Source organism: Coregonus lavaretus (genome assembly GCF_964263955.1).
Source record: "Coregonus lavaretus genome assembly, chromosome: 1".
NCBI lineage: Eukaryota > Metazoa > Chordata > Actinopteri > Salmoniformes > Salmonidae > Coregonus > Coregonus lavaretus.
The window spans coordinates 82,246,455-82,271,801 of record NC_139988.1 but is presented as its reverse complement, the minus strand read 5'-3'; the positions used below and the strand labels follow the sequence as shown (position 1 = coordinate 82,271,801).

The window sequence follows — 25,347 nt, the reverse complement described above, 5'->3', positions numbered from 1 at the left end:
GTGCCTTTTGTTAAGTAAATCAGGTGTTAAATGAGGTGAAATGGAGACTGGCGTGCCACTTTAAATGTAAATAAACAAGAGTTTTTGTCACACTCTCATCTGTTTCACCTGTCTTTGTGATTGTCTCCACCCCCCTCCAGGTGTTGCCCATCTTCCCCATTATCCCCAGTGTATTTATACCTGTGTTCTCTGTTTGTCTGTTGCCAGATCATCTTGTCTCGTCAAGCCTACCAGCGGTTTCCCCCTTGCTCCTGTCTTTTTCAAGTTCCTGTTTTCCCGGTTTTTAAATTTCTGCCTGCCCTGACCCTGAGCCTGCCTGCCCCCTGTTCTAGTAATACACTTTTGTTACTTCGACACTGTCTGCATCTGGGTCTTCCCTAAAACGTGATAGTTTTGCATGATCTAAAAAAAAGGCACAATACTCACAGAGGAGGAGATACTGTTTGTTTCCCGCCAGTGGAATGTCTGACTTGTGGAGCGGGAGCCATCTTTAACCTCATACACTATGACTCCTTTGGCACACACTCCTAGGATCAGCTCTCCGATGACTGGCTTCTTCTCGTGGCCCACGCGGTAGAACAGAACGCCGTACTCAGGAAGCTGCTGGGTGGCCTGGGAAGGAAGTTAGTCGTTAGAACTGGGTCATTGCTAGCTTCCACAGCCACAAAGTTATAAACCATGCTTGTTTCTACAATTTCTCTTTAACCATAACCTTAACCCTAACATTAACCACACTGCTAACCTTATGCCTAACCCTAACCTTAAATTAAGACCAGGAAGCACATTTTGTTTTCATGAATTGTTATGATATTATGACGTGGCTGTGGAATCTAGTGGAAACCGGGAACTGCCAACGCGCAAGCTTCCCGCAAGGGCTAAGAATACAAGCCAAACGTGTACTATATAGTATTACCATATGTTCACCTTTAATGCACTGTGCAGGTGCCACAGCCTTTTGGTGTAATGATTCAAATATCAGTCCACTGAGTATGGAATTAATAACGTTAATATAACCGTAGAACTCTATGGAGTGTTTTCATTGTGTCACGATCGTTATTGGAAGACACGGACCAAGGCGCAGCGTGGTAAGTGTACATCTTTATTTGTACTTAACTCACGAACAAAACAACAAACAAACTATACGTGAAGTCCTGAGGTTATAACACAACAAACCTTTACGGAACAATATCCAACATCTAACTGGTGCCAACAGGCTGCCTAAGTATGGTCCCCAATCAGAGACAACGAGCTACAGCTGCCTCTGATTGGGAACCACCCTGGCCAACATAGATCACCACGATCTAGAAACTAAAACATAGAAAACGAAACAATAAAAATCCACACCCTGGCTCAACATTTAAGAGTCCCCAGAGCCAGGGCGTGACAGTACCCCCCCCCCCAAAGGCACGGACTGCGACCGCGCCACACCAACACAACAGGGTAGGGGCCGGGTGGGCATTCCACCTCGGAGGCGGATCCGGGCGTGACCACCACTCTCTCTCTACCCCCCCGTTGCGCCCCTGGTCTGGTCCCGCTGGCCGGAGCTGGACTGGACACCGGTGGAGCGGATTGCTCTGGCTCCGGAGTGGATCCGCAGACTGGAATTGGACCGGACCCCGGTGGAGCGGATTGCTCTGGCTCCGGAGTGGAGCAGTTGACCGGTGCCGGACCAGGCACCGGTGGAACAGGCACGGGCCGTGCCGGACTGGACACATGCACCACTGGCTTGGTGCGGGGAGCAGGAACGGGCCGGACCGGGCTGACGACGCGCACCACTGGCTTGGTGCGGGGAGCAGGAAGGGGCCGGACCGGGCTGGCGACGTGCACCACTGGCTTGGTGCGAGGGACAGGAACAGGCCGGACCAGGCTGGCGACGCGCACCACTGGCTTGGTGCGAGGGACAGGAACAGGCCGGGCTGGAATGGGAACACGCACCACTGGCTTGGTGCGGGGAGCAGGAACAGGCCGGGCTGGACTGGGAACACGCACCGCTGGCTTGGTGCGGGGAGCAGGAACAGGCCGGGCTGGACTGGGAACACGCACCACTGGCTTGGTGCGGGGAGCCGGAACGGGCCGGGCCGGACTGTGGAGGCGGACTGGAGGTCTGGAGCGGAGAGCTGACACAACCCGTCCTGACTGAATGCCTATTTCCACACAATGTGTGTGAGGCATCAGCACAGGACGTACAGGGCTGTGCACTCGTACTGGCGCTACAGCACGTGGCACTGGTGCAGGATATACGGGACCGAGGAGGGGTACTGGAGCCACGAGCGTTGAGCCGGCACACCCCGTCCTGGCTGCATGCCCACCTTTGCACGACACGTGCGTGGTGCTAGCACAGGACGTACAGGACTGTGCCGGAACACTCGCGGCACAGTACGTGGCTCCGCATAACACGGAGCCTGCCCAGTCTCACGCTTCCTAGCCTGAGTACGGGGAGTTGGCTCTGCTCTACCTCTAGGCTCCGCCAACCACCCTTTTAGCCCCCCCAAAATATTTTATTGGGGCTGTCTCTCGGGCTTCCTCCTCGGCCGGTACCCTCTGCGTTGCCGCTGCTCCTCTCTGTAGCGCGCCTCCACAGTCTCCTCCCAAGGACGGCGATCCATTCCGGCCTGGATCTCTTCCCAAGTCCAGGATCCCTTCCCGTCCAGGATCTCCTCCCAAGGCCAGGCTGTCTGTTCCTGGACACGCTGCTTGGTCCTCCTTTGGTGGGATCTTCTGTCACGATCGTTATTGGAAGACACGGACCAAGGCGCAGCGTGGTAAGCGTACATCTTTATTTGTACTTAACTCACGAACAAAACAACAAACAAACGATACGTGAAGTCCTGAGGTTATAACACAACAAACCTTTACGGAACAAGATCCCACATCTAACTGGTGCCAACAGGCTGCCTAAGTATGATCCCCAATCAGAGACAACGAGCTGCAGCTGCCTCTGATTGGGAACCACCCTGGCCAACATAGATCACCACGATCTAGAAACTAAAACATAGAAAACGAAACAATAAAAATCCACACCCTGGCTCAACATTTAAGAGTCCCCAGAGCCAGGGCGTGACACATTGGTTCATGTTACCTTGAGGAACTCAAGCTCGGACTCGTCGGTACTCATCGTGGAGTTATTGGCATGTAACTGTAGCAACTCCTCCTTTAGGTAAGGCAAGGCTCTTTTCTCCATGATGCTCTTGGCAACGTACTGGTCTGGGCGATAGTAGTTCCTCCCATAAACCTTTAGAAAAGATCAGACAAAGTTAGTCATCACTCAACTATAACATTTTCAGAGCTAATATAACGAAATATGAACAAGGTAATTGATATTTAAGTATGCAGTTAAATCCACCTAGACCTTGACCAATCACGTGACAATTGTGTGATACAGCATATCAAAGATACTTCATAACCATATAACTAAAATAAAATATAAAAAACACCTCAGGCATGCAGTCTCCATACTCTGCTTGGAGAGCCAAGGCACCCAGATAAAGGCCTGTCTCTTCATGGCAGGCCAACCTGTCCTCCAGTATATCTTTCCTCAGCTGTAGGTAGTACTGGTGACGAGTCAGTTTGTGCCTGCCAAAAACGCCAGTCACAAAACCACAATATGCTTACATAGAGAAAGCGGTGGACTATCTGCAATATTGCCTGACCTCTATGGATTCTATAGTCCTTCAATACAACACAGTGTGAGCATAAGAGGATGTGTCGTACTGAACTTACAAAAGGAGAGAGATGTCGTGGACAAAGAATTTGACCCTGAAGAAAAGGACAAACGTGGAGGTAGGCACTTTCTTCCAACTGTCGGGGGCAACCTTGGATATCTTTGTGTCATTGTCCAGGAAGAAAAACTCATTATCTAAAAACCGAGACAAGATGAAGAAGAGTGACATGTTTAACACATGAACCACGTAAAGACCATCTATAACTCTTTCAGAACTGTAGTTAAACAACAACAAATCAGCAGGTAGAGGAAATGTTAGACAATATCCATTCAAAACAAAACACCACAGTGAATTATTTACAGTAAATTACATACAGTATAATACTGGTAAATTACCATCAATGTAAGCAAGGCCGAAGTAGAAGTGTTCAACCAGGTTGGAGTGGGCAACAATCATATTAAAGACATCCCCGCCTCCTGACTTGACGTCACACTTGACCAGGATGCTCTGTCCGTTTGGCATGACCACACTCAGTTCCCTCATAGTGGAGGGCGACTTCCCTTTCTTTGACTGGATTGACAGACAGAAAGATAGTGATTAATATAAAGGCAGGCTGGTGACAGTTGGGGTGATGTAAAAAAGCATTTGGTTATGGAGCTCTTGATGATGAAAAGTCATAATTACCACAATGGATCCGGGCAGCTCCAAGACAACCAGTGGCTCGTCTAACATTCGAATAAACTCGGGACCCATATCCTGCAGATATAAAGAGCGAAACATTAAGAACTACACTACGTAGCCAAAAGTATGTGGACACCTGCTCGTTGAACATCTAATTCCAAAATCATGGGCATTAACATGGAGTTGGTCCCCCCTTTGCTGCTATAACAGCCTCCACTCTTCTGGGAAGGCTTTTCACTAGATGTTGGAACATTGCTGTGGGGACTTGCATCCATTCAGCCACAAGAGCATTAGTGAGGTCGGGCACTGATGTTGGGCGATTAGACCTGACTCGCATTCGGCGTTCCAATTCATCCCAAAGGTGTTCAATGGGGTTAAGGTCAGGGCTCTGTGCAGGCCAGTCAAGTTCTTCCACACCAATCTCGACAAACCATTTCTGTATGGACCTCGCTTTGTGCACGGGGGCATTGTCATGCTGAAACAGGAAAGGACCTTCCCCAAACTGTTACCACAAATTTGGAAGCTCAGAATTGTCTAGAATGTAATTGAATGCTGTAACGTTAAGATTTCCCTTCACTGGAACAAAGGTGCCTAGCCCGAACCATGAAAAACAGCCCCAGACCATTATTCCTCCTCCACCAAACTTTACAGTTGGCACTATGCATTGGGGCAGGTAGCGTTCTCCTGGCATCCACCAAACCCAGACTAGTCCATCAGACTGCCAGATGGTGAAGTGTGATTCATCACTCTAAAGAACGCGTTTCCACTGTTCCAGAGTCCAATGGCGGCGAGCTTTACACCACTCCAGCCGATGCTTGGCATTGCGCATGGTGACCTCAGGCTTGTGTGCGGCTGCTCGGCCATGGAAACCCATTTCATGGAGCTCCCGACGAACAGTTATTGTGCTGACGTTGCTTCCAGAGGCAGTTTGGAACTCAGTAGTGAGTGTTGCAACCGAGGACAGATGGTTTTTACGCGCTACACGCTTCAGCACTCGGCGGTCCCATTCTGTGAGCTTGTGTGGCTTACCACTTTGCGGCTGAGGTGTTGTTGCTCCTACACGTTTCCACTTCACAATAACAGCACTTACAGTTTACCGGGGCAGCTCTAGCAGGGCAGAAATTTTACAAACTGACTTGTTGGAAAGGTGGATGCCACGTTGAAAGTCACTGAGCTCTTCAGTAAGGCCATTCTACTGCCAATGTTTGTCTATGGAGATTGCATGGCTGTGTGCTTGATTCTATACACCTGTCAGCAACGGGAGTGGCTGCAAGGGCCAAATCCACTAATTTGAAGGGGTGTCCAGATACTTTTGTATATATAGTGTATGTTCTGATATTTCAACCCAAAATGTCACACGACTCTCTATGATATCATACCTTGGCTTTCTTTTCATTAAGACTGACAGTGGACTCGTTCAGATACACGTATGGTATAGGTCTAATGCTGCCACGGCGAAAGCCATCCAGGTAAGGGCTACAGGGGTTACGGGACTGATAGCTGCAGTAACTCTCTCTGTGACGTAACCCCTGGGCAATTCTGGAATAAAAAAAGACAATACATGGATTCTTTAATTTATTATCCACAGGCTGTTGGGTGAACTATCCCTTTAAAAAAAATGATATTTGTAAAGCTGATACTATGCATTACGGTCAGAATGATCCTTTGTTGTTTGAAACGTGCCGGCTAGGTTCTTACCCTCTGCTGAGCTTGGCTTGGAATGTTGAGGCGCTTCTGTTTCTCAGTGCCCAGGTAGAGTTATGGTGCGAGTCACTTTCTGAGAGACTGTGAAGCCTCTCTCTGACCATCTGACTCCGGTCAGTAAGCTGAGGACCATTCTCAGCCATGGACACATGATCGACCTAGAAAACCCAATAGAATTACAGCTACTGAATTACAAAAGTTGCACTGACCTATCCTTAAAAATAACCGTATGTCGCAAATTAACTAAATTAAAAGAATTGAAACCCAGCTTTAGATTGCAGCCGAGTTAGAGGTTCAGCCAGCCAAGAGTCCGTAGTGTCACAATATGGAGGCCAATGTATTTCTAGGAACTTTGACCTTATAGTGTCAGCATGCTGGACGGCACATGGAGTGTAGGGTGACCCTGGCACGCTTTAGTAGACATCACTAAGAAACCAGCGGGGTGCTGTGGTATTAGCCTCATCGAAAATGAAGACATACAGAGATAACAGCTTGAGTTAATTAATTCATAATGTCTCCCCCACTGCTTCAATGGATGCTTTTGTGTGTAGGCCTATACCAAACTGGGACCGATCTCAATTTGAGCTTCTCGATAACAAATGGACAAAATGAAGAGTTGATGACTTACGTATGACTGCCAAATGTATAACTGTAGAGCAGGTTTTTGCATACACAACAGCCAGGTAGGTACAGTGATAGCTATACTGACTACAGGTGCATTGCCCAAGCCAAAGGGAATGTGGGTGAACTCACAGAGTCCCTGAACACATCTTCTACTAGCTGTTTGATGAGCTTCTCTGGTGGGGGCAGTTGAGCAGTCTTGATGTGCTGGTCACAGGTCTCCAGCACAGTCACGAGATCCGCTCGTCTCTGGGCCATGTCCTCACACATACTCAGCAACAGGTTGTTCAGTTTGTCACTCAGCTTAATGGGCTGGTTTTGAGGTAGTTGATAATCAACGGACCAGTAGAGGGTCATTCCTAGGGAATATACAACCATCTGAAGAAAACCCAAAAGAAAAATGAGTAAAATCCTTCCAGAGGAATTCATGTAAAACCAAAAGTCAACAGCCAAAACAGCGGTGAGATGTCACACCAATGACCATAGGAGTTTACAAGACAGCACAGACAGATCTGGAACCATGCTAGTAGTGAGATACAATTCATTTTATAGTTTTTTGTTTATTTTGTTTTTAAAGCGACTTTGAGATTCTACTTGTAATGAGAAGTGCTATGTAAAATACATGTCGTACTATTACGATTACACTAAGATCAGGATTTCTTGATCAACCTTTTCCGAGGCTGTCCTGTTGGAGGCAACGTGGCCCTCCTGTACCTCTGGAGCAGTGAAGGAGCCCATGTCCCCTGACCGGGCACAGCTCTTAAAGGCAAGGTTCCCACGGGCTGACAGCAACATAGAGCCAGGGCTCAGTACACTGCACATGTTACCAGGACCTAACGACAAGACAAAGACAAAAGCCATACTATTAACTTGCATGTCTGCATGGCTATAGGAATAATTCACTCCAAAAATCTAAGTTCGTCAGACGTTAGAAGTAGAGCATGATATGATATGGTGGTTCCTATCTTTCCCATACGTTTCGGGCTTGAGGCATATTTCTTCTAATGCATAAAGATGCATATAAAAACAGAAGTCATGGATTATGAACTCAGCTCAACATTAGACCACTTTTGAGGTCTGAAAACATCTGACAAATGTTTAATGGGCCATGAACAATCCCTTTAAATTTAAAATTTAAATTTAAATTTAAATTTTTGTCATTTAGCAGACGCTCTTATCCAGAGCGACTTACATCAGCAATTAGGGTTAAGCGCCTTGCTTAAGGGCACATCGACAGATTTTTCACCTAGTCGGCTCGGGGATTAGAACCAGCAACCTTTCGGTTACTGGCACAACGCTCTTACCCACTAAGCTACCTGCCGCCTTTAAGATCAAAAGGTCATTTTAGCAACTGCCAGTGGGTATTATCATGGGTCAGGAAAGGGATATAAATGTGTCCAGGTACCTTTGTGGGAGATGTCCGTTAAGGCCTCGGCAGTGCCCAGAAGCAGACACCATACCTCATCCTCCTCCAGAGGTGACCCCCGGGCCTCCAGCACCTCCGCCAGGGTCACGAACGTGCCCATCCTGGGGGACACAGCCATGGGAAGATACAGTCATATATTATCTAAAGGAGGGAATAATTGTTGTTATTTAAGGTCAAACTCTGTACTAGCTAACTTTATTCCTAGTTATATGTACATACGTACAGTATCTACCTCAATTACCTTGTACCCCTAAACATCGACTAGGTACTGGTACCCTGTGTATATAACCAAGTTATCCTTACTCATTGTGTATTTATTGTTACGTGTTTTACTTTCTATTATTTCTCTATTTTCTTTCTCTCTACATTTCACTGTTAGTCAACACCTGTTGTTCACAAAGCATGTGACAAATTCTATTTTATTTTATTTGATGAGAAATATACTGTATGTTTCATCGTAGTCTCTGTGAAAAAATAAGCAAAGCTAATATTTGGATTGCAAAGAAAACTGTTGAATGTAATAAACTTAATCGTTGCCATAATCATTTCTGAATTTTAAAAAGGGTCCACACAACCATAATGTCTTATCGCATAAATCATTATCTCAAAGTGATCCTTTTTACTGAGAATATAGAGATATTAGGAGAACAAAGGTACATTTGGCCAATTAGACAACTATCTACAGATGATTATCTAGAGTACCATGGGTAAGGCAACTGCTTGGTCTAATGGAATAAATACAGACGCCCCCTCCCCTCCTCCACCCATCTGTTTCTTTCCCCCTCTCCCTCATACACGCACACCAGGCTTTCACACATTTCACACTGAGCTTTCAGTTTGGCAAATACCGGTAATTGGCTTTCACAGAGCCTGAAGGATTTGCTCTAATGTGTCTGCTCTCTCTGTGCCTTTGATTTTTTTCTCCCTCTCGTCACCAAGGTGACGGCGAAGCATTCAGATGAGAAGTGACAGTGCTGAGGTTCTCTGACATATCAAATTAGTTTACCTCGTGTATGGTTTCACTAAACAGGGATGGCATTATAGCATTAGGGTTGTTCCACAAGAAATTGGAACAAAAAAAGAACATTTTTTCTGAAATGTAATACATGAAAAAGTATTTTGGAGGAAGGATGTTGGAACAACCCATTAGGGCTTTTGTTTTTGTATGCATATAAAACTTTATTTTAGAGGGATGCAGGTTCACTTTTCTTTAAATCAAACCTCAAAGTTGTGGAGTTATACACTGACTGAGTGATGAATGTAACTACAAGGTGGTATCACATTTCACTCTAAAATCATACGTGATTCCTGAAAATATCAACTAAATCAAAGGATATACAGTACTATAATAAAATGAACGTCAATGATTTAATTGATAGTGTAGCATCTCTGGTTCCTGCAGGTGGAAGCGTCTCCAAAAATATAAACTGTAGGGAGTTAGTTATGCTGGGTTCGTCATTACAGTTATACCATATATTGTGTAGCCTTGTTGGTGTTTTGAATCAGGGATAACAGTGGGTAGATGGGTATTCATGCAGTAGCTAAGTCATTTTCATACTCAAAGAGTGAGCTGAGGCCTAAAACGCTCTGTACCAGCATTTGATCAAAGTAGTCAGCGTATTAGAAATATCATGCTGTGGAAGGTGTGATCAAAACAGTGTATGTTTACCGCAGCAAAAGACGAGGTAATCATGGACTCCATCTCTATGTGCAGTATGTCGTTAGGACAAAAAACACGTAAGCTACAAACTAGAGTAGCATTACACAAACACGGAACAGAAGGTTGATAGAACATGTCATTGGATGCCAAATAAGCATTAGAACAATGCAATCCAAAATCAAAAGACCACATATGCTGCATTTGTTTTAATTTGTTCGTCCCTTTTTACCTATCCACAAAAATATCCCTTTCAAGTAGCCTACCTTATTCTGGTTTGAACTGGATTGTGAGTGTGATACCTAGAAGTTCCCCTAGTAAATACCAAAGGCTGGCCGGGGACACCAGGTTTAGTGGGAGATCTAATTGCTACAAAGCCATTGCATCCGCTCTACAGGAACACAGTAGTTCCTATTGTATTTCAACCTGGGCGCAGCTGAACAGGACAGCATTTACAAGCCAAGACTAAGCAGCTGCCATCTTGGTTCATGTAGGCCTATAAGATAGTGTTTCTCATAAACAATGGCAAACTGTCTGAGGATTCCTTTTATCCCAAAATAAGTAGGTAAGCAATCATTCAACTGTAACTCACACTCACTCAAGATTGTGTTTTCTGACAGAAGAGAGTAAGCACTACTGCTGCAATAACAGGCATCAGTAAAATGAGAATACTGTATCTTAGATTAGAAGGCTGAAGGCTGGTACAAAGGACATCAACAGAGTGAGACTGCTGGATAGGCACATCCTCCTTTTGTACACCCATTCCCTAAATGCCACGTTCCCAATTGGTTTACTCTGAAAATAGACAAATATCATACATCATATATCGTATACAGTTGAAGTCGGAAGTTTACATACACCTTAGTCAAATACATTTAAACTCAGTTTTTCACTATTCCTGACATTTAATCCTAGTAAAAATTCCCTGTTTTAGGTCAGTTAGGATCACCACTTTATTTTTAGAATGTGAAATGTCAGAATAATAGTAGAGAGAATTATTTATTTCAGCTTTTATTTCTTTCATCACATTCCTAGTGGGTCAGAAGTTTACATACACTCAATTAGTATTTGGTAGCATTGCCTTTAAATTGTTTAACTTGGGTCAAACATTCCTGGTAGCCTTCCACAAGCTTCCCACAATAAGTTGGGTGAATTTTGGCCCATTCCTCCTGACAGAGCTGGTGTAACTGAGTCAGATTTGTAGGCCTCCTTGCTTGCACACACTTTTTCAGTTCTGCCCACACATTTTCTATAGGATTGAGGTCAGGGCTTTGTGATGGCCACTCCGATACCTTGACTTTGTTGTCCTTGGAAGACCAATTTGCGTTCAAGATTTAACTTCCCGACTGATGTCTTGAGATGTTGCTTCAATATATCCACATAATTTTCCTTCCTCATGATGCAATCTATTTTGTGAAGTGCACCAGTCCCTCCTGCAGCAAAGCACCCCCACAGCATGATGCTGCCACCCCCGTGCTTCACGGTTGGGATGGTTTTCTTCGGCTTGCAAGCAACCCCCTTTTTCCTCCAAAAATAACGATGGTCATTATGGCGAAACAGTTCTATTTTTGTTTCATCAGACCAGAGGACATTTCTCCAAAAAGTACGTTATTTTGTCCCCATGTGCAGTTGCAAACCGTAGTCTGGCTTTTTTACGGCGGTTTTGGAGCAGTGGCTTCTTCCTTGCTGAGCGGCCTTTCAGGTTATGTCGATATAGGACTTGTTTTACTGTGGATATAGATACTTTTGTACCTATTTCCTCCAGCATCTTCACAAGGTCCTTTGCTCTTGTTCTGGTATTGATTTGCACTTTTCGCACCAAAGTACATTCATTTCTAGGAGACAGAACGTGTCTCCTTCCTGAGCGGTATGACGGCTGCGTGGTCCCATTGTGTTTATACTTGCGTACTATTGTTTGTACAGATGAACGTGGTACCTTCAGGCGTTTGGATATTGCTCCCAAGGATGAACCAAACTTGTGGAGGTGTTCAATATCTTCTGAGTTCTTGGCTGATTTCTTTTGATTTTCCATGATGTCAAGCAAAGAGGCACTGAGTTTGAAGGTAGGCCTTGAAATACATCCACAGGTACACCTCCAATTTACTAAAATGATGTTCAATTAGCCTATCAGAAGCTTCTAAAGCAATGACATCATTTTCTGGAATTTTCCAAGCTGTTTAAAGGCACAGTCAACTTAGTGTATGTAAACCTCTGACCCACTGGAATTGTGATACAGTGAATTATAAGTGAAATAATCTGTCTGTAAACAATTGTTGGGAAAATTACTTGTGTCATGCACAAAGTAGATGTCCTAACTGACTTGCCAAAACTATAGTTTGTTAACAAGAAATGTGTGGAGAGTTTGAAAAACAAGTTTTAATGACTCCAACCTAAGTGTATGTAAACTTCCGACTTCAACTGTAGGTATACCCCTAGACACAGATCAGTACATACCACATGTACAAAGATGCATTTCTGACACACCATACAAGATAACACTCCTCATCCCCACCACCCATGTCAGACAAGGTAGGTCTATTTTTGCACCAGAACAGTTAGTACAAAAATATCTAAATAATTTAAATATAAAGGCATGATAACTGGCTATATTCATGCTGTCATTGCATTTAAAACATATTTACTAACTCTTATCCTAGCAAAATATCAAAATCATTTCCCAATAATTAAATTGATGGGCTAAAATGCCACAGTAACGCACCTGCTTCCCTGACGATAACATCTCTTTAGGTTAAGATCATGCCTACCAGGTTATTGTCTAGAAACTGCCGATGTAATCTCTTGTAATTAAACTGTAAATACCTCATGGAAAGCAAGGGCCACAATTACCTTCCAATGACATACCGGCATTCATTCACTTACTCACTCATTGGTTGTGTTCCGCAACTTTTAGGCATTCATAGAATATCACATTTGTGTAGAATAGATGTAGGTCTATATTTTTGCGCAATTCTATCCAATTAAACCCATAAACTTACCTTATTTCATTCAATATCTGAAGAAGTCCCTCTTTAGAATGCCTCCAGCTCGAATGTAATCTTCTCAAGCATCACACAGCATTCCACCTGTGGCTGTACTCTTCATTTGCTACTTTTTCTAGCCTATCAGGCGACTTTTCATCTATCCATAATCCCATCACAGTACAGCGCGGAAATAACTAATTTTCTCCATAGAATATAACGTTCTGTACACAAACGTAGCGATGTGTCGATACTGTGTTTTCTGTCAATTCTGACTATATTTAGACTCCAGCTATAAGAACTCAATTGGATTACGCAGGAGTGGTTTGACAAGCAGCAAGGCAGTGGGCAACCAATTGGTGTGGGCAAGTGCTCTGAGCAGAATTTAGCTAATCTGTCAGTAGAAAGGTGATATAGGTATTGTTCTGCTCAGTTCTACTAACCCAAACCATGTTAATAATAGTTGTTTTTTTGTTGTTGAGAGAACTTTGACAATAATGTGTGATTGTTGTTTGGCTAAAGACACAAGCGCTCTCACTTTCTCTCTCTCTATCTGTCTTTCTTACATTCTCTCTCTCTATCTCTCTCTCTCTCTCTCTCTCTCTCTCTCTCTCTCTCTCTCTCTCTCTCTCTCTCTCTCTCTCTCTCTGTCTCTCTCTCTCTCTCTGTCTCTCTCTGTCTCTCTCTCTGTCTCTCTCTCTGTGTTTCTCTCTCTCTCTCTCTCTCTCTCTCTCTCTCTCTCTCTCTCTCTCGCTCTCTGTCTCTCTCTCTCTCTCTCTCTCTCTCTCTCTCTCTCTCTCTCTCTCTCTCTCTCTCTCTCTCTGTCTCTCTCTCTCTCTCTCTCTCTCTCTCTCTCTCTCTCTCTCTCTCTCTCTCTCTCTCTCTCTCACTGTCTCTCTCTCTCTCTCTGTCTCTCTCTCTCTCTCTCTCTCTCTCTCTCTCTCTCTCTCTCTCTTTCTTTCTCCTCTCTCTCTCTCACACACACACACACACACGCACACACACACACACACACACACACCCTTTCCATTCAAAATCCTAACCCTAAACATAACACTAACTCCTGACCTTAACCCTAACCCTAATTGTAACCCTAAAAGAATGGCGCTGGAGGGAATAGTACTTTAATGAGTTGGCTGCGAAGGACATCCTACTCATCCCAGGCGACGTTATAGAGGCCAGTATGTGGGATACCTGATGTGACTAGGTCGGCAAGTGGATAAACCACCTTTACCTTCCGTTCTATTGGCAAACGTGCAATCAATGGAGAATAAACTGGACGAGCGCCATTCGAGACTATCCTATCAACGTGATCTGAAAAACTGTAATATCCTATGTTTCTCAGAGTCATGGCTGAACAAGGACATGGAAAATATAAATCTAGCTGGTTTTTCTATATATCGGCAGGACAGAATGACAACGAGCCACAAGCAAACAAGAAAATGCTCACCCAGAGGCGGCGGTCCTAGTGGCTGGTGATTTTAATGCAGGAAAACTGAAATCCGTTTTACCTAATTTCTACCAGCATGTTACCCGTGCAACTAGAGGCGAAAAAACTCTAGATCATGTTTAATCCACACACAGAGACACATACAAAGCTCTAAATTGCCCTCCATTTGGCAAATCTGACCATAACTATCCTCCTGATTCCTGCTTACAAACAAAAACTCAAACAGGAAGTACCAGTAACCTGCTCAATACGGAAGTGGTCCGATGAAGCGGATGCTAAAATACAAGACTGTTTCACTAGCACAGACTGGAATATGTTCTGGGATTCATCCGATGGCTTTGAGGAGTTCACCACATCAGTCAAGAGCATCGACGAGGTCATCCCCACAGTGACCGTAGGTACATATCCCAACCAGAAGCCATGGATTACAGGCAACATCTGCACTGAGCTAAAGGCCGCTTTCAAGGAGCGGTATATTAATGGTGTTGACTCTTATAAGAAATCCCGCTATGCCCTCTGACGAACCATCAAACAGGCAAAGCGTCAATACAGGACTAAGATCAAATCCTACTACACTGGCTCTGATGCTTGTCAGATCTGGCAGGGTTTGCAAACTGGATTACAGATTACAAAGGGAAACCCAGCCATGAGCTGCCCAGTGACGCTAGCCTACCAGACAAGCTAAATGCCTTCTGTACTTGCTTTGAGGCAAGCAACACTGAACCATGCATGAGAGCACCAGCTGTTCCGGGCGACTGTGTGATCACACTCTCTGTAGCCAATGTGAGTAAGACTTTTAAACAGGTTTATGTTCACAAGGTCGCAGGGCCAGACGGATTACCAGGACGCGTAGTCAGAGCAATCGCGGACCAGCTGGCAAGTGTCTCCACTGACATTTTCAACCCCCTCCTGACCCAGTCTGTAATACCTACAGTACATGTTTCAAGCAGACCACCATAGTCCCTGTGCCCAAGAACGCCAAGGTAACCTGTCTAAATGACTATCTCCTTGTAGCACTTATATCTGTAGCCATGAAATGCTTTGAAAGACTGGTCATGGATCACATCAACACCATTATCCCAGACACCCTGGACCACAGGTGGTGAGGGTAGGCAACAACACATCCGCCACGCTGACCCTCAACACGGGGGCCCCTCAAGGGGGTGTGCCTAGTACCCTCCTCTACTCCCTGTTCACCCACGACTGCGTGGCCGTGCACAACTCCAACACCATCATTAGAAATTGTCAAAGACTCCTGCCACCCAAGTCATAGACTGTTTTCGCTGCTACCACACGGCAAGCAGTACCGGCACGCTAAGTGTGGGACCAAAAGCCTCCTGAACAGCTTCTACCCTCAATCCATAAGAAAGTTAGTCAAATGGCTACCCGGACTATTTGCATTGACCCCCTTTTTTTTTGCACTGACTCTCTAGCACTGGCTCTATGTACACTCACTGGACTCTACCCATACACTCACACATACTACACTGACACTCCAACACACACATAAACACGCACACACACACACTACATACGCTCACACACACAAAACACACACACACATGCATATTGACGCCACACACATACTCACTCAGACACACTTTCACACTCTTTCACACTCTTCACATATGCTGCTGCTACTCTGTTTATTATCTATCCTGACTGCCTAGTAATTTTTACCCCTAGCTACATGTACATATTACCTCAACTACCTCATACCCCCGCACATTGACTCGGTACCGGTACTCCTTGTATATAGCCTCGTAATTGTAATTTTATTGTGTTACTATTTCCTATCTTAATTTTGCATATTTTTCTTACTTTTTAACTATGCATTGTTGGGAAAGGGCTCTTATGTCACGAATACCGCCGAGGCTGCTCCTCCTCCTTGTTCGGGCAGGCTTCGGCGTTCGTCGTCCCCGGAGTACTAGCTGCCACCGTTTGATGTTTTCGATGTTTGTTTTGTCATGTCTAGTTTAGTGCACCTGTTTCGTATTCTGTCATGATTATGTCACCTATAAGTTACCCTGTGTTATGTTTTGTAGTTGTGTGTTATTGTTCTACATGTCGTGTGTTGTAGGTTCGGTGCCTTGTCTTTGTATAGTGTTTTACGCACTGCGCGTATTTTGTTCGCCTCCTGTGTTTGAGGCCGTTTCTTTTGTGTCTATTTACGAGTATAGTAAAGTCGCCTTGACTGATCCTCTGTGTCCTGCGATTGACTCAACCACCGCATCCACATCAGCACATCACTGACATCGTAATTAAGCATTTCACAATGAAGTCTACACCTGTTGTATCGGCGCATACAATTTAATTTAATTTGATTTTAACCCTAAACCTAACCCCTAAACCTAAAATAGCCCATGTCCTCGCAGGGACATTTCCCCATGAGAACAAATGCAGAGTTAAAAAGTAAGAATAATTAGCTGGTATAATTTTCCTTGTTTTACTATCCTTGTGGGGACTTTTGGAGATTTCCGGTACCCAATCTCAGTTTAATTCAATTCAAAGGGCTTTATTGGCATGGGAAACATACAGTACCAGTCAAAAGTTTAGACACACCTACTCATTCCATTTTCTTTATTTTTACTATTTTCTACATTGTAGAATAATAGTGAAGACATCAAAACTATGAAATAACACATATGGAATCATGTAGTAACCAAAAAAGTGTTAAACAAATCAAAACATATTTTATATTTGAGACTCTTCAAAGTAGCCACCCTTTGCCTTGATGACAGCTTTGAACACGCTTGGCATTCTCTCAACCAGCTTCACCTGGAATGCTTTTCCAACAGTCTTGAAGGAGTTCCCACATATGCTGAGCACTTGTTGGCTGCTTTTCCATCACTCTGCGGTCCAAACCATCTCAATTGGGTTGAGGTCAGGTGATTGTGGAGGCCAGGTAATCTGGTGCAGCACTCCATCACTCTCCTTCTTGGTCAAATAGCCCTTACACAGCCTGGAGATGTGTTGGGTCATTGTCCTGTTGAAAAACAAATGAAAGTCCCACTAAGCGCAAACGAGATGGGATGGCGTATTGCTGCAGATTGCTGTGGTAGCCATGCTGGTTAAGTGTGCCTTTAATTGCCAAAGTGAAATAAACAATGAAAAACGAACTGTAAACATTTCAATCACAAAAGTTTCAAAGGAATAGAGACATTTCAAATGTCATATTATGGCTTTGTACAGTGTTATAACGATGTGCAAATAGTTAAAGTACAGAAGGGAAAATAGATATACAGTTGAAGTCGGAAGTTTACATACACCTTTGCCAAATACATTTAAACTCAGTTTTTCAAAATTCCTGACATTTAATCCTAGTAAAATGTCCCTGTCTTAGGTCAGTTAGGATCACCACTTTATTTTAAGAATGTGAAATGTCAGAATACTAGTAGAGAGAATGATTTATTTCAGCTTTTATTTCTTTCATCACATTCCCAGTGGGTCAGAAGTTTACATACACTCAATTAGTATTTGGTAGAATTGCCTTTAAATTGTTTAACTTAGGTCAAACGTTTCGGGTAGCCTTCCACAAGCTTCCCACAATAAGTTGGGTGAATGTTGGCCCATTCCTCCTGACAGAGCTGGTGTAACTGAGTCAGGTTTGTAGGCCTCCTTGCTCGCACACGCTTTTTCAGTTCTGCCCACATATTTTCTATAGGATTGAGGTCAGGGCTTTGTGATGGCCACTCCAATACCTTGACTTTGTTGTCCTTAAGCCATTTTGCCACAACTTTGGAAGTATGCTTGGGGTCATTGTCCATTTGGTAGAGCCATTTAACTTCCTGACTGATGTCTTGAGATGTTGCTTCAATATATCCACATAATTTTCCTTCCTCATGATGTTTTGTGAAGTATACCAGTCCCTCCTGCAGCAAAGCACCCCCACAGCATGTTGCTGCCATCCCCGTGCTTCACGGTTGGGATGGTGTTCTTCGGCTTGCAAGCCTTCCCCTTTTTCCTCCAAACATAACAATGGTCATTATGGCCAAACAGTTCTATTTTTGTTTCATCAGACCAGAGGACATTTCTCCAAAAAGTACGATCTTTGTCCCCATGTGCAGTTGCAAACCGTAGTCTGGCTCTTTCATGGTGGTTTTGGAGCAGTGGCTTCTCCTTGATGAGCGGCCTTTCAGGTTATGTCGATATAGGACTTGTTTTACTGTGGATATAGATACTTTTGTACCTGTTTCCTCCAGCATCTTCACAAGGTCCTTTGCTGTTGTTCTGGGATTGATTTGCACTTTTCGCAACAAAGTACATTCATCTCTAGGAGACAGAACACGTCTCCTTCCTGAGCGGTATGATGGCTGCGTGGTCCCATGGTGTTTAAACTTTGTACAGATGAACGTGGTACCTTCAGGTGTTTGGAAATTGCTCCCAAGGATGAACCAGACTTGTGGAGGTCTACAGTTTTTTTTTTCTGAGGTCTTGGCTGATTTCTTTTGATTTTCCCATGATGTCAAGCAATGAGGCACTGAGTTTGAAGGTAAGCCTTGAAATACATCCACAGGTACACCTCCAATTGACTCAAATGATGTCAATTAACTCATCAGAAGCTTCTAAAGCCATGACATCATTTTCTGGAATTTTCCAAGCTGTTTAAAGGCACAGTCAACTTAGTGTATGTAAACTTCTGACCCACTGGAATTGTGATACAGTGAATTATAAGTGAAATAATCTGTCTGTAAACAATTGTTGGGAAAATTACTTGTGTCATGCACAAAGTAGATGTCCTAACTGACTTGCCAAAACTATAGTTTGTTAACAAGAAATTTGTGGAGTGTTAATTACTCCAACCTTCCGACTTCAACTGTACATAAATATGGTGTTTGTTCTTCACTGATCGTTCTTTTCTTGGGGCAACAGGTCACAAATATTCCTGCTGTGATGGCACACTGTGGTATTTCACTCAATAGATATGGGAGTTTATCAAAATGGGATTTGTTTTGGAATTCTTTGTGGATCTGTTTAATCTGAGGGAAATATGTTTCTCTAATATGGTCATACATTTGGCACGAGGTTAGAAAGTGCAGCTCAGTTTCTACCTCATATTCTGGGCAGTGTGCACATAGCCTGTTTTCTCTTGAGAGCCAGATCTGCCTACGGCGGCCTCTCTCAATAGAAAGGCCATGCTCACTTTCCTTAATTTTGGGTCTGTCACAGTGGTCAGGTATTCTACCACTGTGTACTCTATGTTAAGGGCCAAATAGCATTCCAGTTTGCTATGTTTTTTGGTAAATTCTTTCCAATGTGTCAAGTAATTATCTTTTTGTTTTCTCATGATTTGGTTGGGTCTAATTGTGTTCCTGTATCTGTCCTGGGGCTCTGTGGAGTCTGTTTGTGTTTGTAAACAGAGCGCCAGGACCAGCTTGCTTAGGGGGACTCTTCTCTAGGTTAATCTCTCTGTAGGTGATTACTTTGTTATGGAAGGCTTGGGAATCGCTTCCTTTTAGGTGGTTGTAGAATTTAACGTCTCTTTTCTGAATTTTTATAATAAGCGGGTATTGGCCTAATTCTGCTCTGCATGCATTATTTGGTGTTTTACGATGTAGTCAGAGGATGTTTTTGAAGAATTGTGCATGCAGGGTCTCAATTTGGTGTTTGTCCCATTTTGTGAATTCAGACCTCACAACCATAAAGGGCAATGGGTTCTATAACTGATTCAAGTATTTTTTAGCCAGATCCTAATTGGGATGTCGAATTTCATGTTCCTTTTGATGGTGTAGAAGGCCCTTCTTGCCTTGTCTCTCAGATCGTTCACTGCTTTGTGGAAGTTACCTGTGGTGCTGATGTTTACGCCGAGGTAGGTATAGTTTTTTGTATGCTCTAGGGCAACTGTGTCTAGATGGAATTTGTATTTGTGGTCCTGGCAACTGGACCTTTTTTGGAACACCATTATTTTTGTCTTACTGAGATTTACTGTCAGGGCCCAGGTCTGACATAATCTGTGCAGAAGATCTAGGTGCTGCTATAGGTCCTCCTTGGTTGGAGACAGAAGCACCAGATCATCAGCAGATCATCAGATTCATCAGTGCTGCAGACTGTTCTAGTGCCCTCGCCAATTCGTTGATATATACAGTATGTTGAAGAGGATGGGGCTCAAGCTGCATCTCTGTCTCACCCCACGGCCCTGTGGAAGGAAATGTTTGTCTCTTTTGCCAATTTTAACTGCACACTTGTTGTTTGTGTACATAGATTTTATAATGACGTATGTTTTTTCCTCCAATACCGCTTTCCATCAATTTGTATAGCAGACCATCATGCCAAATTGAGTCTAAAGCTTTTTTGAAATCAACAAAGCATGAGAAGACTTTGCCTTTGTTTTGTTTGTTTGTCAATTAGGGTTTGCAGGGTGAACACATGGTCTGTTGTACGGTAATTTGGTAAAAAGCCAATTTGACATTTGCTCAGTACATTGTTTTCACTGAGGAAATGTAAGAGTCTGCTGTTAATGAGAACGCAGAGGTTTTTCCCAAGGTTGGTGTTGACGCATATCCCACGGTAGTTATTGGGGTCAAATTTGTCTCCACTTTTGTGGATTGGGGTGATCAGCTCTTGCTTCCAAATATTGGGGAAGATGCCAGAGCTGAGGATGATGTTAAAGAGTTTAAGTAATTGGAATTTGTGGTCTGTATATTTTATCATTTCATTTAGGATACCGTCAACACCACAGGCCCTTTTGGGTTGGAGGGTTTGTATTTTGTCCTGTAGTTCATTCAATGTATATTGAAAAATCCAGTGGGTTCTGGTAGTCTTTAATAGCTGATTCTAAGATTTGTAATAGATCATGTATATGTTTTTTTCTGTTTGTTCTTTGTTATAGAGCAAAAAAAGATTGGAGAAGTGGTTTGTCCATACATCTCCATTTTGAATAGATAACTCTTCGTGTTGTTGTTTGTTTAGTGTGTTCCAATTTTCCCAGAAGTGGTTAGATTCTATGGATTCTTCAATTACATTGAGCTGATTTCTGACGTGCTGTTCCTTCTTTTTCCGTAGTGTATTTCTGTATTGTTTTAGCGATTCACCATAGTGAAGGCGTAGACTCAGGTTTTCTGGGTCTCTATGTTTTTAGTTTTTGCATTCTTCATCAAACCATTTGTGATTGTTTTACATTTTCTTAGGTTGTCTGCTTGACATTCCTGGATTTGATAGGGAAGCTGAAAAGTCAAATATACTGTTTAGGTTTTCTACTGCCAAGCTTATACCTTCACTATTACAGTGAAATGTTTTGTCCAGGAAGTTGTCTAAAAGGGATTGAATTTGTTGTTGCCTAATTGTTTTTTGGTAGGTTTCTACACTACTTTCCTTCCACTTGAACATTTCTTAATATTGTGCAGTTTCATTGGCTTAGATGCCTCATGATTGAGTTTTGCTTGTTCAAGTAGACTGTGATTTTGCTGTGATCTGATAGGGGTGTCAGTGGGCTGACTGTGAACGCTCTGAGAGACTCTGGGTTGAGGTCAGTGATAAAGTAATCTACAGTACTACTGCCAAGGGATGAGCTGTAGGTGTACCTACCATAGGAGTCTTCTCGAAGCCTACCATTGACTATGTACAGACCCAGCGTGCGACAGAGTTGCAGGAGTTGTGACCTGTTTTTGTTGGTTGTTTTGCCATAGTTGTGTCTAGGGGGGCATATTTGGGAGGGAATACTGTCACCTCCAGGTAGGTGTTTGTCCCCCTGTGTGCTGAGAGTGTCAGGTTCTTGTCCAGTTCTGGCATTAAGGTCGCCACAGACTAGTACATTACCCTGGGCCTGGAGATGGTTGATCTCCCCCTCTAGGATGGAGAAGCTGTCATTGTTAAAGTATTGGGATTCTATTGGGGGGATATACAGTGCCTTCGGAAAGTGTTCAGAAAGTTACAGCCTTATTCTAAAATTGATAACATTGTTTATTTCCCTCATCTACACACAATACCCCATAATGACAAAGCAAAAACAGGTTTTTATAAATTGTTGCTAATTTATTAAAAACAAAAAACTGAAATATCACATTTACACAAGTATTCAGACCCTTTACTCAGTACTTTGTTGAAGCACCTTTGGCAATGATCACAGCCTCGAGTCTTCTAGGGTATGACGCTACAAGCTTGGCACTCCTGTATTTGGGGAGTTTCTCCCATTCTTCTCTGCAGATCCTCTCAAGGTTGGATGGGGAGCGTCGCTGCACAGCTATTTACAGGTCTCTCCAGAAATGTTTGATTGGGTTCAAGTCCGGGCTCTGGCTGGGCCACTCAAGGACATTCAGAGACTTGTCCCGAAGCCACTCCTGTGTTGTCTTGGCTGTGTGCTTAGGGTCGTTGTCCTGTTGGAAGGTGAACCTTCGCCCCCAGTCTGAGGTCCTGAGCGCTCTGGAGCAGGTTTTCATCAAGGATCTCTCTGTATTTTGCTCTGTTCATCTTTGCCTCGATCATGACTAGTCTCCCAGTACCTGCCGCTGAAAAACACCCCCACAGCATGATGCTGCCACCACCATGCTTCACCGCAGTGATGGTGCCAGGTTTCCTCCAGAGTCTTGGTCGTTCCAAACGTCTTCCGTTTAAGAATTATGGAGGCCACTGTGTTCTTGAGGACCTTCAATGTTGCAGAAATGTTTTGGTACCCTTCCCCAGATCTGTGCCTCGACACAATCCTCTCGGAGCTCTACGGACAATTCCTTTGACTTCATGGCTTGGTTTTTGCTCTGACATGCACTGTCAACTGTGGGACCTTATATAGACAGGTGTGTACCTTTCCAAATCATGTCTAATCAATTGAATTTACCACAGGTGGACTACAATCAAGTTGTAGAAACATCTCAAGGATGATCAATGGAAACAGGATGCACCTGAGCTCAATTTCGAGTCTCATAGCAAAGGGTCTGAATACTTACGTAAATAAGGTATTTATGTTTTTTATGTTTTTATAAATTTGCAAACATTTTTAAAAACCTTTTTTTCGCTTTGTCATTATGGGGTATTGTGTGTACATTGCTGAGGAATTTGTATTTATTTAATCAATTTTAGAATAAGGCTGTAACGTAACAAAATGTGGAAAAGGTAAAGGCAACATTTTTCTCTGTTGAGATAATGTCCTTATTAATTTCTAGCCAGATGTAAAATGCTCCTGTTTTGTCTAATTTAATAGAGTGGGTTAGGTCTGCTCTATACCAAATTAGCGTACCCCCTGAGTCTCTTCCCTGTTTCACACCTGGTAGTTTGGTGGATGGGACTACCAGCTATCTGTAACCTAGAGGGCAACCAGTGGTTCCGTCTCCTCTGTAACATGTTTCTTGTAGGATGACAATATCTGTATTTCCAATTCATTTGATGAAGTCTGGGTTCCTGCTCATTAGGCCAAAGGCAGATGACGTCAGACCTTGTATATTCCAGGATTAATTAGTAAAAGCTTTGTGTTCCATAGTGTCAGGTGTTGTTTTCGCGTGGTTTAGGCCTGGACCATTACAGTAGGTGTGAGCAGAGCATGTTGAGCATCTGATACATACCTCTTAGGTCGCAGAATGGGGCTTGGGTGGGTGTATTAGTGGGGGTTGGGTCTGTTGATCTGCTCATGGCCTGGGCATATGTGCGGCTGTCATGTTGAGGTCCTTGCTGCAGGGGCGGGGGCATGGGGGGGCAGAAGGGGCATAGGTCTGATCTGGGGGGGGCTATATAGGGTGTGGCCAGGGTTTGTTTGGGGGGGGGGGGGTCTCAGCTGGTTGGGGTGTGGCTGGTGTAGCTGTGGTCTGGGTGTAGGTCCTCTTGACTTGGGTTCTCACGGTGCAGGTCCTTCAGGAGGGGGTCTTGCAGGTCTGGGAGGGTGTCTCGGTGATCTGGGCAGGGTGTCCGTTGCTCCTGTGTGAGGTGCTGGGTCTGTGGTTGAGGGTCACGTCATTCAGGGTCCTGGCAAAAGTTGGGATTGCTGCCTTGTAGAGGTGGACCTGGTCATAAAGGCTGTTCAAGTCCAGGGTGGCGTGGTAGGCCAGGTAGACATTAGGTTTTGAGGCACAGTCCCGAGAAATGCCTGCGTTCACTCGCTGTATGGTGGCAGGGTGAAAGTATTTTCGTGGTAGCAGGGTGGAGACAACCACTTGTGCGTTGGGGAAATTGGAAGAAGCTTTTTCAATCACTTACTTGATTGCTGTGTCCACCCTTTCCTGCTGGGCCCTCAGGTTGTTTGTGCCTTGTGAAATATGATGTGGCTGGGGTACCCTAGTTTGTCCTCTGACAACAGCTCCAGGGCATGCCTAGTGTTTGGGCACCAGAGTTTAGCCACTTTGTGTTTGGGATCTTGTGCTGCTCTGTTTTGTGATTCTGTTCTGTCTGGAGTGTGTGGACTAGCTCTCTGAGCTCCACCATCCCTCTCTCCAGCTCTGTGAATCTATCTCTCTCAACAATGGAGGAGCAGTGCAGTTGTGGGACCTGAGTCTTTTAAGTGCAAGTGGGGGTGACTCTCCTCTTGGTGCTGCTCGTCTGCAGGGCAGTTTGAGGATGAGGTGTGATCAGACTCACTCAGGATGGTGGAGTCTTCACCGAGAGAGAGCTTTTCCTGCTGTGCTCTCTGATCCCGTAAAAATCCTGCTGAAACTGCATGAGGATGCCCTGCACCATTATTGATCCAGACTTGAACACTTTGACAGAGGTTGTTTCAATTTCCTCAACGTCTAGTATTCTGAGTTTCCCCCCTGGGCCAATACCTTCTCTCTTGACATAGGGATAGTGTGCTCTTATAGCACTCTGCCATGCCAGGAGATGGTCTGTGTGGAAAATTAAGTTGCTTACATTCCCCTCTTTGTAGCAGTCAGCAAATAGTGGCTCTGGATTGTCCTTGAGGAGCTTATTGTTGTACTTATTCTGTGCAGTGTTATTTTACTCTCTTTCTCAATTCCAATTCCAATTCAATTCAATTCAATTTCAATTCAATTTAAAGGGCTTTAATGGTATGGGAAACATATGTTTACATTGTCAAAGCAAGCAAGCAAGTCTCTCTCAATTCACGCGCGTCAGTGCGTGTGATTATTATGGCGAGATCACAGAGGTGAAATGCCTAAATGCCTCTAATTTGTCCTGTATAATGTTGCTTCATAAACTAATACCGCGGGAGGTAGCCTACGGCAGGTTATACAACACCTCAGGACGATGCGCTCTTGAATGTCACCCAGTTCTCATCGGCAACCGCCGGG

At 44.1% G+C, this 25,347-nt stretch overlaps 1 protein-coding gene across 1 annotated transcript; it reads right to left on the bottom strand.

Annotated features, from left to right (window-relative positions):
* Window positions 1-402: 402 nt before the first annotated feature.
* Window positions 403-8,194, bottom strand: LOC311134169 (FERM and PDZ domain-containing protein 2-like; the record flags this gene model as incomplete). The annotated part of the gene is made up of 11 exons (XM_084167781.1): window positions 403-612; window positions 3,080-3,232; window positions 3,435-3,573; window positions 3,721-3,856; window positions 4,058-4,232; window positions 4,347-4,418; window positions 5,723-5,882; window positions 6,042-6,205; window positions 6,801-7,046; window positions 7,338-7,501; window positions 8,074-8,194. The coding sequence occupies 11 exons, from the start codon at window positions 8,192-8,194 to the stop codon at window positions 403-405; spliced, it is 1,740 nt and encodes a 579-aa protein (XP_084023907.1).
* Window positions 8,195-25,347: the final 17,153 nt, after the last annotated feature.